Below are 15,899 nucleotides of genomic sequence, written 5' to 3'. Positions count from 1 at the left end.
GACTACGGTAGGTGCCTGCACGCTGCCCAGAAGGTCTGCAGTTGTTTCTTCATCTCCTCCCTACTTCCTAACACAAACTACAGGTAAGGAAAGGATGGTCCATTTAGCTAAGAGGAGATAAAGCTGAGTAAGAAAGAGCCTTTGCATCCAGAGCTGAGACCCGAGGGAATGCACACAGGTCTGGTGGTGGGGGTATTATAAAAACATGTTTCTTCTGAAGGCCACCTCAGCTAGACCTGGGACAAGAAGGGGGATGTTTTTGTTGTTAGGCAGCTGCAGACAGCAGCAGAGCACACAGGCTCACGCATGGCCTGAGGGGCTCTTCTCCCTGCCAGTTCCAGCTCCATACTACTTGTAACTTCCCAATCCAGCCATACAGCTTACGATTATTTCAGGCTTCCCCTGAGATGCCTCCAGGCCTGATCCAGATTCAACTATTTTTTGTTTTTTTTTACTATCTGTAGTTATTCTCAGCTTTGCTCATTCATCTCCTGCCAAAATATATCTTTAGCATCATGCCTCACTCTATTGATCCAAGGGGCAATTGCAGGAGAAAAGAGGGAAAAGCAATTAATCTATTTTTAAGGTCAACTTTTACTAATCTCTTCTGTTTTTGCTGAGGTCCTCAGCTTCTTGCCAGTTAGTTTTAATGAAAATTAACCATTCAGTCCTTCTTCACAGTTAATTTAGATTTTAAAAAGACTGGCCTTAATAGCTGTCCATGTACATCATTAGTGCATTCAGGGTACAACCTAGAATGTTTCCCTGTCTAGAATACAAAATCTAGCATCACCACTACTTGAACTTATCCATCACCTCACCTGGTGCTCTGCATGAAAGACATTGATGTTCAAATCCAGCCAGTCTTTTCTGAACTCGTATCATTGGGATTACAATACTCAGTTTACCACTTTCAGAGCATATAATATTGTTTCTATTTTTTTCTCCTCTTTTGGCAAGAATCACAGTTTAATCTGTGTTGCTTTCAAGAATGGTTTAGCTACTATTCTTCTATTACTTGACATACTTTTCTAAGAGCAGATATTAGGTACATGGGTCTGCCCTTACCGTTGTGAACACTGCTAGTCTGTTTCCATTATCACCTCCAAGTTTCCTTGGTCTCTCAGATTTCTTAAAAGCAAAAAGTCCTTTTGTTTCTTTTGAATCACTGGTAAGTTGTTCCATGTATCACTTTAGGCACACTCACCTCATTGCAGTTTAAGTGGGATCACTCTGGTCCTCCAGGATTACCAATAACAGAAGAAAACTCAGCTTTGCAAAGCTCTTTACTGAGGTTACTGAGTTTTACATCAGCACATGGCTCAATCTCAGAAGACCTTGCCTTACAAGAACACGTACAACTGTATTCAGAGGAGACAATGATGAGGTTAGTCAACTGCATCATTACCATAGCACTAGTACAAATTTATAATTGAATAATAATTCACAAGTTTTCCTTATGAAGAGTGCCACACAACCATCCCTGCTACAGACACTACCGAAGGGAGCAGTAAGAAGCTGAGAAGGAACCAACCCAAACTGCCTCCCACTGAGTCTTTTATAGCAGCAGGCAGGGTGGCCCTGCTGGAGGCAGTCTCAGCTGGAGGATGAGAAGCATCTTACTCAGCAGCAGTCTCTAATCAAGAGGGAAAAGGCTGAAAGAGGAAGAAAGAGCTTTCTGAACCCCAATAGACTTATCAGCTCTTTGGAGCAATTAGCTGCCCTCCGTTGTCCTGGAAAGCATGGTGCCCAGCCAGCTGGGTGGTGCAGGAGCACCCATGACGTATAACATCTCCCTGACATTTACAGGCCTTTGAGAAGCCCTTCTGAAGCACAGCCTGGAAGGGATCACAGGTCTTTCTGTTGTTTGGAATCATGCCTTGCCTGCCTGAGTGCCCAGGAGAACAGCTGCTTTCCATTGCACTGCTTCCTCCATGGATATGCCAATGGAGGACATGCTTCCTCCATTCTCCAGGAGAGCAGAGGCTGAAATGAGCATCAGGGCCCTGCATGAGCTTCCTCTGTTCTGCAGTTTGGCTGCCCCAGCCAAGGAAGTGCTGCCCCACCGACCTTGCCAGCACACTAGACTCCCTGAGCCTTGCAGAGCAGCTGGTCCTTCCTGCACCCCAGCAAGGAACAGCCCATCCATATACCCCGCTGTGTGCCTAGGATGAGGTGTATTGTGATTTGTAATTTATGTTACACCTTCCTTCCCTGAAAGGCATTAAATCTGATTTACAAACCCAAAAGTGTCAATGCATCACACTAAAGCCTGCCAAAAATTCATTGCCTCATTGCTCCAAAAGCTTTCCTGTACTTGCAGGTGGAATATTTCTTACTTCCAGTATCAGGAGAGGACACAAACCACCCAAGGATCTGCTGCTGCAGGGTCCCCACACCGTGTGACCAGCAGACTTGTGCTGTAAGCCAAGTGCAGAGAAGCCCCTCCCTGTGCCACCACACCTACTGCTGCTCTGCAGCTCACCTCCACCTCCTAACCCTGCCTGACACCACTGCCTGGGCAGGACAATGGGAGTACTCCTTTCAGGTACTGCTGGTGCCCTGTGTTACTTTGTCCCTCGTGCACCTTGCTTGGCACTTGTGCCAAGCTTAGCACCTGGATTTTCTCTGCCAGGAACAAGGAATAGCAATCTGCAGGGGAGAGTGGTGCTTTATTTTGGAATATCCTTTCCCACATGTTGTCCCTTGGGCTGACAGCACAGCAGCAAATTGCTGCTGCCTGGACATGACTTATAACTGCAGCAGCCTGAAAGACTCTGACCCTGGTGAGCCGGGTAATACTCACCACTGCGATACAGCACAGCCCTCCAAGGAAGCCTTCCTCCTCAAATCAACCAAGGTTGGGACCTTTGCACCAATCTGATAATTCCCTGCTCTCAGGAACAGGGGTGGTTATAGGTATCAGGAGCAAGCCCTGCTGTGCAGCTCCACCTGCTGTGACACAGCCCCAAGGAGGTCCCTGTAAGCACAGGGGGACTCGCCCACTCCAACAGCAGCCTCGATAGCAAATGCCCGCTGCTAGGGACCGAACAGCCACAGAGTTTGGGCTCATTCCTTCCTCTGTGAGAAGCGTTTGCAACGTGGAAGCATCAGAGGAAGGCATTGCTAATGATTTCTAAGATGTGCCTGAGGATTACAAGGGAGATAGATGGCCGTGGGCAAAGCCCGCCTGGTAGGGGCGAGTGGCTAGTGCTGAGCCACGCACAGGTCCCTACTTCAGCCAAAGGGGAGTTCCTGGCGCGGGAGTGTCCTTTGGTGGCTGTCATTTAACGGTGGGGCGAGTCAAAATCATCGTCTTCGAGGAACCCATCCTCCTCGACTTCCCTGTCCCAGCTGGAGTGATTTCACAGTCGCCTGCAGAGGGAGACGGCTCCTCTTTTTTAGCCAATGTTCGTTAACAGTGTTCGGTGCTACCTTGCCGGGCTGGAAAAACCTGCCACGGAGCCGACACGGCTCTGCTGTGGCCCACGAGCAGGCTCTCCTGCAGGGACACCGTCAGGGGGCATGCCAGGACCCCCCTGCACGCAGCACTGAGGATGAAGCAGCAGTAGCTTATCAGCTGTTTGCAAAGTCCTGCAGGAGAGCAGCGTTTGAGGCGGTGCCAGGCCCCGCTGGGTGCTCCGGCAGCGGTATAGCTGCTGACACTGGGCTGAGGGGTAGCAACAGGGGTGACATAACTGTGTGGCTTCAGCCCTCGCCTGTCTCCAGCAAGGAGCTGCTCCCAACAGAGCTGCTGCCCCCAGCCCAGCGTTTGGGCAGTGCTGCATGGCCATCACCTGGGAACAACGCTCATTTGCAAACCCAGGGCATCTCCAACACGGGGCTGGCTCCTGCTCGAAGAGCTGCCGAGCCTCACACACACAGAGCAGGTTTGTGAGGAGCTGCCAGGGCTGGGCAAACCTGAAAAGCTGGCTCATGTGTGTCCTCAAACACCTCCCTGCCCTCAGAGCTTCTCGGGGCCCTCACAGGGAGTTTTGGGTGCAGTAGGGAGAGTGCTGGCACTTGGGCATAGCGCTGGGGCTCCCCTGGGCCTCGCCAAGAACGACACAGAGCGCAGGAGGCAGCTTTGCACAGCGCAGAGCTCAGCTGGGGTTGCAGCTCCTGGGTGAGGCTTCTTCAGCCCTTCTTAAAGTGTTGACTCATGTCCTACTTTACTTGAGGGGAAAAAAAAACCCAAAACTCATTCCACGCTTGCTGCCTCATAAACCATGGTTATAATTTCCTAAGTTAGGCCACAGCCCTGCTTGCCCGACTCAGTGCCTGTGACAGGGGAGGGCACACGGTAACTGAGAGGCACCTTGCCCAGAGATCAGGAGCTGAGCTGAAGGCAGAGCTGCCTGAAGGATAGAGCTCACCTACATCCCTTCCCCCACCAAGGCTTTTTATGTGTGAAGACTACTCATTATTCATAATTGAACTTAATAATTAGCTGAAGGCTTTGTTATACTTTCCTTCTATATTCAATACTGAAAGAATAACAAGAGAAAAAGTAAAGTGAGAAAGCTATGCATTTAATAGGAAAAGATTTACAGAAGACAGTAATAAAGCTGAAAGAGCTAGAGGAGCCCTCATCTTTAATGAGTATATCTAAACACTTCCAGGAAAACACCTCATAACTCAAAGAACATTTCTAAGCCCATACACAGCTTTTCCTGAGGAAGACTCCTTTCACTTCAGGAGTGCTTTTAGGATGGCCACTTCTTACTCACAGGATCCTTGGACAGGTTTGGGCTTTACTCCATTAGAAGTCGTTCTCACCAAATTCTTGAATCATTTTTAACACGCTAAATATATATTTTGAGTCCCTGGATAGACATGCCTCCTAACTCCACTTTCATTTCCAAGTGTATAGCAGTCATGAAAAGCTCAAGGAGTTAAGGATATACCTGACAGGAAACAGCACGCTATTGCTGCATGTTATCTTGAATGTCTTTCTGAAATTGTGAACAGCAAGAAGGCAGTGTCCTCAGAAAGCTGGAAAACACATTTCTGTAAGCCCACACAGATCACTTGGGTCTCAAACATTTCTCTCTCTTTTACTTGCAAGTAAAATAATGTGCAGGTCCCTGACTGCATCAGACCGTGGTGCCCTTGTGTCCTCTGTAGTGCCAGCACTGGTGATCCACATCTGGCCCGGAGGATTTTTAGGGGCAAGGTTGATGCTGGTACCTTCTCCTGCACCTTCTCTGAGGCCAGAGACAACTGCTGTAGAGCATAGCCAAGCTGAAACTGCCCCTTGCCCCCACCACGTTCAGGCACACAGCGGCGCTGGGGGGGAATGGAGACAAGTCACTCTGCTGGAGCATCAGTTTGCAAACACGGTGCATTTGTCCTCACTCTGTTAAGTTTAAAGCAAACTAACACTGTCACTAAGCCACAAGCTTCCCAAGTTGCTTGCTATATTCAGCTTAACCAAAATAGTCATACTCTCATGTAGGCCGCAGTAATGATCTCTCTCTTCCACCCCGTAGATGACAAAGAACTGAGCAAAATGCCCCACCTCCACCCCCTTGCCCAAACTCATCTGCTAGGAGACAACAACAAAGCCACCCTAGTGCAACTGCCAATGGATAGGCATGCTTCAAAACTTGTGGCAACAGATTCTTCCTCTGCCTCTTCCATCCTCCCACAAAAAAAAAAAAACAAAACAACCAAACCAAACCATCAAACCCCATCAACTTTTAATTTTCAACTCACAGGCAGAAAGGTGCCAGTTAGCAAGTGTTTCTACCACTTACCAACAATCCCTGCTTTTCCCCTACTGTCTGTTAGCAGAGCTCACACCCCTCTGGGGAAAATTAACTCCACATTCTCAGCTCAGAGGGCATGAAGCAACACAGGGCTGCTACAGAGCAAGACCAATGGGTTGCCATGGTCAGGCTTGGGCATCCCAGGAGGTAGCAAGAATCTCTAGGAAGAGCAACTTCGGTCATGGGATAGTTACAGGTCCCAGCTTTGATCTATAGGTGCTTCTAATCTTTCCTGGATGGCAAATGAGATTCTCCTCCAAAGTCTTCTTCACCACAGTTCTTCTGCAAGCTAAGGGTTGGGGAAGGAAGACAGCACCATCCAGGCTCAGAGGAGCTGACGAGTTAGAGCTGGGCACTCTCCCAGCCCAGAGCATCCCGGGAGCCCAGCCAAACTGCGGTTCACTAGGCTGCATGTGGCAACCCACCTTTCATCTGGAAAGAGAAACACATGCAACAGCAAGCAAGAGCAGAGCCTGGAAACACCAGTGAGCATAGATGTGGCAATGAGGGTACCCTCCAGCTGGGATCAGCACTGTGATGGCCCCAGCTGAGAGCACAGAGCTGAGCCCTCACCCCTCAGCGTTGGGCATTGCCGGTTGGACCGTCAGCCAATGCTGCGAGTGGGTTGTGCAATTGCACCCAAGTGTGGGTTTGCCTTGGAGCCCAGGGTGAGTAGAAACACATAGGTGTTGCTCCATACCACGTCCCCAAGTGGGGCAACAGTATGCCTGTTCACATTGAAATGAGCAGGTGTTTGTTTTCTTCAGAAAGAGCTGAGCTCGGTGCTTCTACAAATGTGCTGAATGGCCCATTGCCTATGACAAGTTCTCTGAGCTACTGGCTGCTTTTCCTGTGGTCCTGGCACCTGCACCTGTTCCAAATTCTTCATTTATCACAGGTTTGGAGACTCCATGTATATGGATGGGTGTCACATGCTGGTGGAGGAGGGAAGACACTGCCTGAAACCCTGTAGAAAGACCAAAAGGAGTTGCTAATGGAGGTTTGTAGGGATCCAGAAATACGTGGAGACTGTAGCAACACTAACCAGAAGGAAAAAGCATTTTAATCTTGCTTGAACAAGGTCCTGTTACAAGGGTTGCAGGTTCACATTAAACCAAGACCAGAGAACTGCCACACAGGGGAAAGAATATAACTTTATTTTAAAAAACAATAATTTAGCTCAAACACAAACAGGATCGCAGAGGTTTGATCAAAGCAGGAAAAACACTATTTACCCACAGAACTTAAAATGGACTAGTTTAATTCTCTTCAGATGATACTTTCAGTGCCCTTCCCTGTCCACAGCTCTGCTTCAGGTCTTCACCTGCACGTAAAGGAATCCTGACTCCTAGGGCTCTTGGTAACATGGCTGAGGAGAAATGGTGTCTGCCACACATGAAATGCAATTCCTACCTCCAGAGCTTCCATGGACGATCCAAAAAGCCAGAAGAGCAACACCAGCATCTAAAAAAATGTTCAATAAAAGGGAACAACTTGCACTCCTCCCTGGAAGTCTACCTACCCATGCCCCATTCCCAGCGTCCTGGCCAAGTGCTTCCACCCACGCCTGAATTCGCGTCCCCGCCCACAGGTGCTGTACACAGAGGTGTGCACACAGGCCTTTGCAATACCCCTCCCTGCTCTCCTCTCAGCCAGACCTGCTGATCTTTCACCTCTCTCCGTGCCTGCGTGCCATACATTTCTTGGCACAGCAGCAGTTTGCTTCACAGTGATGGGATGTGCCCTGGAACACGCTCCGCCACTACTGCAACTTCTTCTCTTCTGTGAAGTTCCCTTTCACACAGCTGCCGTTCTGATACACAGGGCTAGGCCTCCTCCTTCTGCACCACACCACAGATTTATAGAGGGCTAATCCAAGACCAGCCAGGCACAACACGAGAAGAGCCAAGATGTCCAGGCAGAAGTACTCGTACAAGGAGAGGTCGTAGACGGCAGGGCGAAGATACGGTGCCCCGTCGTGCCGAAGGATGTACTCCAGCCAATACACTGTCCTGTTGAGAGCATGCATTGGTCTGTCCAGGTGCAGAGCTGAGATGAGTTTGGCTGATCTTCTGTAGCTGCAAGGGAAAATGACAAGAAGTTACCCTTCTGACAGGAGCTTCAAAGTGGTCTGAGGTGTCCAGTGGTGCTTTCGAGTTCCAAATGATACCTTAGGAGAGTGGCAAATTTCTTCCATGATTCTCTTCATATATATGCCCCAACAGCCTTGCTATGGTTAGCCATGGCAGCACAAGCCAGAGGGTATTTTACTTTGGGTTTTGTTTACAGGACTGGCAGTTCAGCTCCCACCTGCTCAATGGCTTCACGTGGATTGTTGCTTTCTGAGGGGAGTTGTACTCGGAGACCTCACCCAGTATAAAGCAACAGTGGCACACTTGATGACTGGCAAAATTCTTCAAGGTAGTGAGTTGCAACACCCTAACTTACACTGAAGTGTAAAAAAATATAATAATAAAAAAAAAAAGTCAAGCTCTCAGCATTTCAGACACTAGCACTTGCATGTGTCCTGTTAGAAAGTGGGAGCCCAGTGTCACTGTGCCACAGCAGACCTAGGAAAGGAAAGAGTCTCTATCTGTCAGAAGGAACAGATGGAGCATTACCTGTAGTTCACTCTCTGTACTAGCTGTTTCTACAGAAAGCTGTTTGGAGAAGACCAGGGATATCACAATGTGAGGTTATGACCTCACTTTTCCTGATGACAGGCTGACATTCAAAGGAGAAGACATTCGTTCCTCAGCATCTCAAAAGGCTTTCTAAGAAAATTCCAGTCAGGGTCAAACAGGACTAGATCACACTAACAGCAAATGCTGGAGCATCTCCTCCTGGACCACATCTCAGGATATCAAGGCAGTAACATGTCTGGTGAGCTGAGCAATGCTTGCCACACTCTGCTTGGTTGGGAGGCCACCATAGGCTGTGTAGGGGTCAACACAAAGACACACTGGTTCTTACATACGGTCTGCACCAAGAGCTCAATGCTTTTGGATGCCTTACCTGGGATCAGAGATAACTGTGACAACAGCCTGGTAAAGGTCCTCTTCTTTTACTCTGCTCCAGTCCATGAGGATACCCATGCCCTTGGCCTGCACTCTGGTCATGATGTCAAACTGGTCACCATAGAAAGGAAATCCCACCACTGGCACACCATGATAAATTGCCTCAAATACACCATTCATCCCACAGTGGCTGACGAAGGCTTTCACATTGGGGTGGCCTGCAGGCAAAGAAATTGCAGAAGGTCAGTGTCTTCCATAGAGAAATAGGGTTACTGGTGGCTTCCTCAACACACAGTATTAATGCTTGTTTAGGGAAAACCAGGCATGCTGAGCAGAGAGGATATTACCCTTTGGGAACACACCTGGCTTTTGGCAGCCCAGAACACGCCAAGTAGTGCCTGGAGAAGGAGGGAGATAGGGGCCAGAATGCAGCTTCAAGCAGGTGTTAGGCAAGGACCATGTTTAGTACAGATTAGACTCACAAGCTACAGACAGACCACACAGGAGCTGTCATTCTTGTATGTCTTTGCTGTGGTTTGGGTTAAACTCCAGGGATATTGCTAGCAGCACACACACAGAGCCCAGCCTTACCTAGCAGGTCATTCTGGGGCAGCCACTCCATCATCAGTGTATTCTCACCCAGGTTTCTTGGCTTCTGCCCAAAGTATCTGTGGGAGGAGATAAAGGAGGGGGGAAAAAAAAGGAAAAGAAACACACAGAACACAATTATAAATTCAATCAGATCGAGAGACAGAAAGCAAACTCTGTGTTTTGAGATGAATCACCCCTCCACACTGATTAACTAATCTTGAATTAAAAGGAATCCCATTCCCTCCTCACCTCCACACCACCCTCTGTGGGAGGCGAGCAAACGCGCCAGCCATCTTCTCCACCAAATCACTTGGAAGAGCTCGGATCCCAATGCCAAAGGAGACAACAACAACACCTGCATCTGCTGCTTCCACCCAGAGACGCAGACCCTGTGGGCAAAAAACACACATCTGCCTTGAAGTCTTGTTGGAGAAACCGTTGCCTCTGCCAGAAGAAAGTTCTCTGTGAAGAGGATGAAATGAAATCCACCTGGAACACAAGGATACGTGGTTTTCACCAGGCAACAAATTCTGAAACAGCTGTGATTTCTGCACCCAGTCAGGCAGAAATCTCTTGAGCACCTGCTGGGCTTGGTAGCTTGTGGGGAGGTGTCCAAAACTTGCATCTCATAGCATTACTTCCTGCAATGACTCTTTGGCAAAGAGGGCTCTGAAAACACAGGGCCTACACACAGGAACAGCCAGAGCAGAGAAGGAAATTGGACTAAAAAGAGGAAGTCTATTTTCCATCACTGTTAAGGCAGGAAGCCTGTCAGGGTCTCTAGCTGTAGGCTGATACGACAGAACATCATACAGGCAGTTTGGAACATCTCCCTGGAGACCTCACAAATGAGAGTTCTCAAATATCAAAGGCTCCTGGAGGTGGCAGAAGGTTTTGCCATCTTGCCAGAAGATTTCTATCCATCCTTGATAGCTGCTTGCAGGTAGCAGATTTAGGTTTTGGTCACTAGGCAGAGAGGTAGCTACAGCTCCAGCAAAATCCACGACTGTTTGCCCTTCATTTAGGGACTACCTGTAAAGCTACATAACCAGGTGTGTATCTACAACACAGTCCATGCTTTTTTTTTCAAGCAGGGCCAGAAGGCTGCAGGGAGGAAAAATCAGCCACCACAGCTCCTGTGGAACAAACTCAGACTATTCCCTTTTACATCAGGCTGGCCTGAGCCTACTTCTCATTATGGATTCTGTCTTGCTTCAAGTTCCCCATGTTTCACAGTCAGGAGCACTTTATGGAAGTTTACTAAAATCTATCTGTTAATATGGTTACTAGTTTGAAATAAGCACCATAAAAGAACATGAAGGGCAAAAAAATAGTTCATCCTGACATTAAAGGAGAAAAATAGGATGAATAATTCAGAACATCTTATTAATAGTAGTTTGCATGTTGGAGTATCATGGTACAGAAGACTTTCAAGGCGCATTTTAGTGTTAATCTCGAGGGATATTTGTTGTTTGTTGTATGCTTTGATGGCTTAAACCTATCTCTGCAGAAATGACTAAAAGGCCCTATAACAACCCAGAAATCAAAAAGTTTTCAACTAATGGATTTTGGTGTTTCAGTTTTCTCAAGTTTCACATCCTTGGAGCAATGCAACTGCTAAAGAAGAGAAAACGCTACTTTTACTTTTCCAAATAAAAATACAATGACTCATAAAACAGAATATTACATTACCCATTATAATTGAACCTGGATATTTGACTTTCAGAAGCAACATTAAAGTCGCTAGGGAAGCACGGTCAACTACCAAAAGTTCTCACCATCTCTCAAATACATATCTGTGTTTCACTGAGTCCTAATTAGAGGGACTCACAATCCCATTCTTACAACTACGCCGAAACAAACAGCTTAGTTGCGTAACTCTGCTCCCATTCAGATGGGAGATTCCTTAAGCTACACCTAGACCTGCAGAGGCCCTCTCTTCTCCTGGTATCCCATAACCTGGACACAGACATTCCTACCTGCTGTTGTGACAGCCACTGCCTATTACAGTGCCTATTACTCTGGACTAATCTTCAGCATTCTTCCCTTAGGCTCCCTGGGATCTGCTCTGGAAGCTGTGAAGCACGTGAGCGACGCCCCAGCAAACAACTCCCTTCCTTACATGGCATGCATGGATGTGGCCAGATTGGACCACGCCAGTGTTCTGCAAGAGCTGTGAGGCAGCCACTCTCTGACACAGCTTTGGGAGCACCCTGCATGTGTTGCATTACCTGCATGCCATGCCACACAGGAAAAGGTGATGGACAGCCATACACACATGGACAACTTCTGTTCTAAAGCACCCGACCTCGGTTCTTCCTTCCAACTGAACAAAACCTGGCAACCACAGTCTAGATTAAAGCTGCCATCAGAGATCTTGACAGGCCTCTCATCATTTGAAACTTGCATCTTATGTCCATATCAGTTCCTTAGTCAGGGCACCAGGACAACCTGATCATCTGAGAGCCATTTTCCAGGTTTATTTCCCCCCAGTGTTTATAAAAGTTACAAGGCAATGGGAGGAATGGCAGACAGCTCCAAAATCACCTTCTGTTGGAGGCTTTAAGAGCCTGTCTCTCTAAACTCTTTACTGGGGATAGTGAAGTACAGGTCAGAGAAAGCTTCTTGGGGGCCTGGGAAGCTTTTGCTCAGGGTTGGACCCTTGAGAAAAAGGGATGATACACTTCAGTTTTGTACACTTTGGGATCTCACAATGAATTTGATGAGGGAATAAGCACAGGTCTCCCTGTAGGTTCTAAGACTACAATCTTGAGGACAGACACACCCTGTGAGAAACAGCATTAAGGAAGAAAGTCTGACTGACATCAATCAGTGATGAAGAAATGAAGACTAATTGTTCTTTCCATTTCCGCTTCAAGTATAGGAACAAACTACTCATGATCAAGTCCCAGGGGCAACACTGCTGCCAATTTAGGACTTCCACACACCATTTTATATGGACACTGAAGACAAATCCCACTTCAGAGTGGACAAATTAATTCTACATCCTTCCTGTGAAACACAGTCCTCAGTGTTCCCTGTCTCCCTGCTGCAGCCAGACACCAAAACACAGCAGCTTTCCAGACTCCTGGGGCTTCAGAGCTTTTACAAGGTTATGCAAAAGAAGATTTGCACTGAATAATCCCCCAGGTTATTGTGCAATGGCAGCTCAAATCTTTCCCACACTTACCACTGGAAGGGGCTTTGCAGGCTCAGCAAGGATCCCCCCTGTGAAAACAACATGGGGGAGCGTTGGACGGGGAAAGTCCAGCACCACATCATTACAGAGGAAGAAGAGACTAGTTCCATGGACAAGGTCTAACATGGATGTCTTGGGCTCCACCCCATGCCTCTCCATGAGTCGTTCAAACTTGGGCAGGATGACCAGCTTTGTAGCCACGCGAGTGATCATGTAGACTAGGAGATTCCAAGTCCTGCCTAAGAAGCCCATCCTGTCTGTCATCAGGGAGTTGAACTCGGGGACATAGGCAATGGGGGAAGTGGCACCAATCTCTGCTGGGAACCAGAAACCAGTGGAGATCACAGCATATTTGACACGAAGAATGTGAGCCAGGATAAAGCCACACATCTCATTAGGGTCCACCAGCAGCAGGTCAAAGTGCTCATGCTGGAGTTTCTGCAGGAGCGTAGCGTTCCCCAGCACTAGGTCACAGTTTTCCAGGTACTTCTCCAAAAAGGAAAACATCTCCAGAGAGGTCATCTTCCCTTGGAAGACACGCTTTATCTTCTCCTGCACCCAGGCGTCGGCGCTCTCTGTGCTGAAGATGCCCCAGTAGCTCTGGAGGCGGAAGCCTGGCAGGTAGGTCTCCACATCCCGACCCTCATGAAGCAGCAGCACAGGGTCATGGCCACGGTCAGTCAGTGCCTCTGCCACTCGCATAAACACTCGCAAGTGGCTGTCGAAGACTATGGTGGGCATGATCAGCACCTTGGCACAGCGAGATGGCTCCAGACTGAAGGCAGCCACTAGGAAGAGAAGAGCAGCAGGGTACGATAGCACCTTCATCATCTTCATTGCTGCAAGGAGAGAGGCACGTCATTAATATAGTAGGAAATGCTCCATCACCACCTACTTGGGCAACTAACAACTGGGATCATAGCTGCAAGCCAGAAGCTCATGAGCTAGGAGAGATGAGCAGTCTGGAGTTCATCACTGGAAAAAAACAAAACAAAATAACAATAAAACAATAAAGGAAAAAAAGCCACAAAAAAAATAAAGAGAGAAAAGTCAGATATCAGGGTGTATCAGGAGAGATTACTGGGGCAACTAACAACTGGGATCATAGCCGCAAGCCAGGAGCTCATGAGCTAGGAGAGATGAGCAGTCTGGAGTTCATCACTGGAAAAAAACAAAACAAAATAACAATAAAGGAAAAAAAAGCCACAAAAAAAATAAAAAAGAGAGAGAAAAGTCAGATATCAGGGTGTATCAGGAGAGATTTCCCAAAATTCAGAATCTCTTCTCTGTGCTCCTAAGATGCAAAAATTAGCAGACTGACATGCAGAGAGAGCAGGAAAGCAGCTGGAGGAGCTCTGCTGGGTCACAGTCTGCCCTGTTACCACTCCAGAACCAGCACAGCTGGATTGAATTCCTGTTTTTGCCCAGCCTGAATGGCTGGTTCCCTCCGAGCCCTTGATGTCGGAGCGAGCTCGCCGGGAGGCCTGCAGAGCCCGCTGGGGATGCTGAGAGCTGTGCTGCAGCTTGGGCCCTTGCAAGGCTGGTGAGCCACCCTGCTCAGCACAGGTGGGATGGGAGCGAGCCCAGGTTGGGGCAGGACCCTCAGAGAGGAGCTGCAATCCTAGAGAGCAAAACAGGGGTCTGGACACGGAGCTGCTCCGCGATGGATCAGACGTGGGAGGATGGGAAGGCGCTGGGGAAAGGGTTGGGAAGAGAAAGCAGGCACCAGGATACTGATACACTGGAGGAAGGTAAACCCAGAAAGCAGTTCCAGAGATAATGTGCAACACCCGTGGCAGGCTGATGCCCCTTAGTCACACTCCTACAGCCATCACCCCATTCCCAGTTTGGCGAAACACCCAAGATTTCTGTTGTGTAAGCAATGTTGCTACATCACTGGAAGTGAACGCACCTCACCCACACCTTACGTTATTTTGGGAGAAGAATTACATGATAATAATTTCAGAATAGTCAGAAGCAGAGCTGTGTCTTGAGGACCCAGTTCATACATGCTAAGAAGGGTTTGGGGGGGAATAAGTTATGATAGGAGCAATAGGTAGATTTTGGACAGCCCCAAACGCTAAGCCCCGGGGAGGCTGCAGGGATGTGGTACAGCAGAATTTGGTATGAGATTTTCTGCCAGCTTCTTTACTACCATTTGATCAATTAAGAGGCAGGAAAGAAAGCAGTGGATAAGAACCTGTTAAATACAATCTTCAGATTATCCTCAGCAGCTGGATTTCTCTGGCCAGAGATAGCACATAGGGTACAGACATCAGTGAGTAATAGTACTGTACTCCCCCCTTCCTTCCCACTGCTTTCCTGCCTCATGTGGGGACAAGACATGGGAAAGAAACAGAGCAATCTGCTTTTCTGGGTCTGAGATCCTCCCCTGTTTTAAAGGCAACTCCTGCTAGTGCTTGGACTCCCACCTTCCCACCCAAGGCCAACTGGGAGGCTGTGCCTGCAGGAGTGATGGAAAACATGAGAAATATGTTATTTATGCAGATACCAGGGGGCTGGCTGGACCCACAGAGCAAGAGCTCCAGGAGGATGGATACAAAGGTGGTGGGCTGGAGAGAAGAGAGCAGAAGCCCTGCAAGGAAAGTAAGGATCTGCCCAGCATCCTGTGCATCCTCCCCCCCTGCCAGCAGGAACAGGCTGGCCAGTGCTGACAGCACTGGCCACCATGGAACTGTAGCCCCCAAAGCTAATCTAGTTCTCAGCTTACCGGTGAGGCCCCAAAGGGGATTCATCCTGCTCAGCACCAAGGAAGGTAAAGCATTTGGCTATGACAATGAGCAGCAGATATAGAGCACATGCAGCCTCCAGGGGAGAGAGGGAGGGATTCCAGCCCTGTACTGCTGACCTTCTCCAGGACAGTGGGGAGCTCAGGACAGGCAGCACGGCAGGGACAGGTATAGGCTTGTCCCGGGGCACCTGATGGATCATACACATGTATGAGCATGCTAAGAAGAGCAGAAGTGATTTTCTATATGGGGTGTTCTCTCATTGGGCAACAAGCAGGAGGTGAAGAAACAGCACTCGTGAAAGGAATAGTTATTTAAAACAAAAAATTGTCACCCATCTTCAGCAAGGACTGTGTCCTGTCATGGATCTATATGCCAAACACTGCTGAGGCCCTCATCTCTGATGGGACCTGCTGTAGGGGGCGGGGGCGTTACCAAAAAGCAAACAACAAGTAAGCTGTCAATATCAGTCCTCAGGCTAGGGGTAGCTGCTGACACAGGAGACTTGCAAACTGCTCTTGGCTGCTTCATCCCTTCTGACATCAGGAACAACCCCTAAAGGTGCTGACTC

The 15,899-nt window shown here is 48.4% G+C and overlaps 1 protein-coding gene across 1 annotated transcript; it reads right to left on the bottom strand.

Annotated features, from left to right (window-relative positions):
• Positions 1–7,533: 7,533 nt before the first annotated feature.
• On the bottom strand, positions 7,534–13,415 carry LOC103769785 (2-hydroxyacylsphingosine 1-beta-galactosyltransferase-like). Its single transcript, XM_008937020.1, has 5 exons — positions 12,570–13,415; positions 9,629–9,768; positions 9,380–9,456; positions 8,787–9,006; positions 7,534–7,849 (listed from the first exon to the last, which is right to left on the bottom strand). Exons 1-5 carry the CDS (start codon positions 13,413–13,415, stop codon positions 7,534–7,536), a joined length of 1,599 nt encoding a protein of 532 aa, XP_008935268.1.
• Between the last annotated feature and the right edge of the window lie 2,484 nt (positions 13,416–15,899).

Source organism: Merops nubicus, unplaced genomic scaffold (assembly GCF_000691845.1).
Source record: "Merops nubicus isolate BGI_N331 unplaced genomic scaffold, ASM69184v1 scaffold14393, whole genome shotgun sequence".
Taxonomy (NCBI): Eukaryota; Metazoa; Chordata; class Aves; order Coraciiformes; family Meropidae; genus Merops; species Merops nubicus.
Note: the sequence above shows the minus strand (reverse complement) of the source record. Positions and strands in the feature narration are given on the sequence as shown.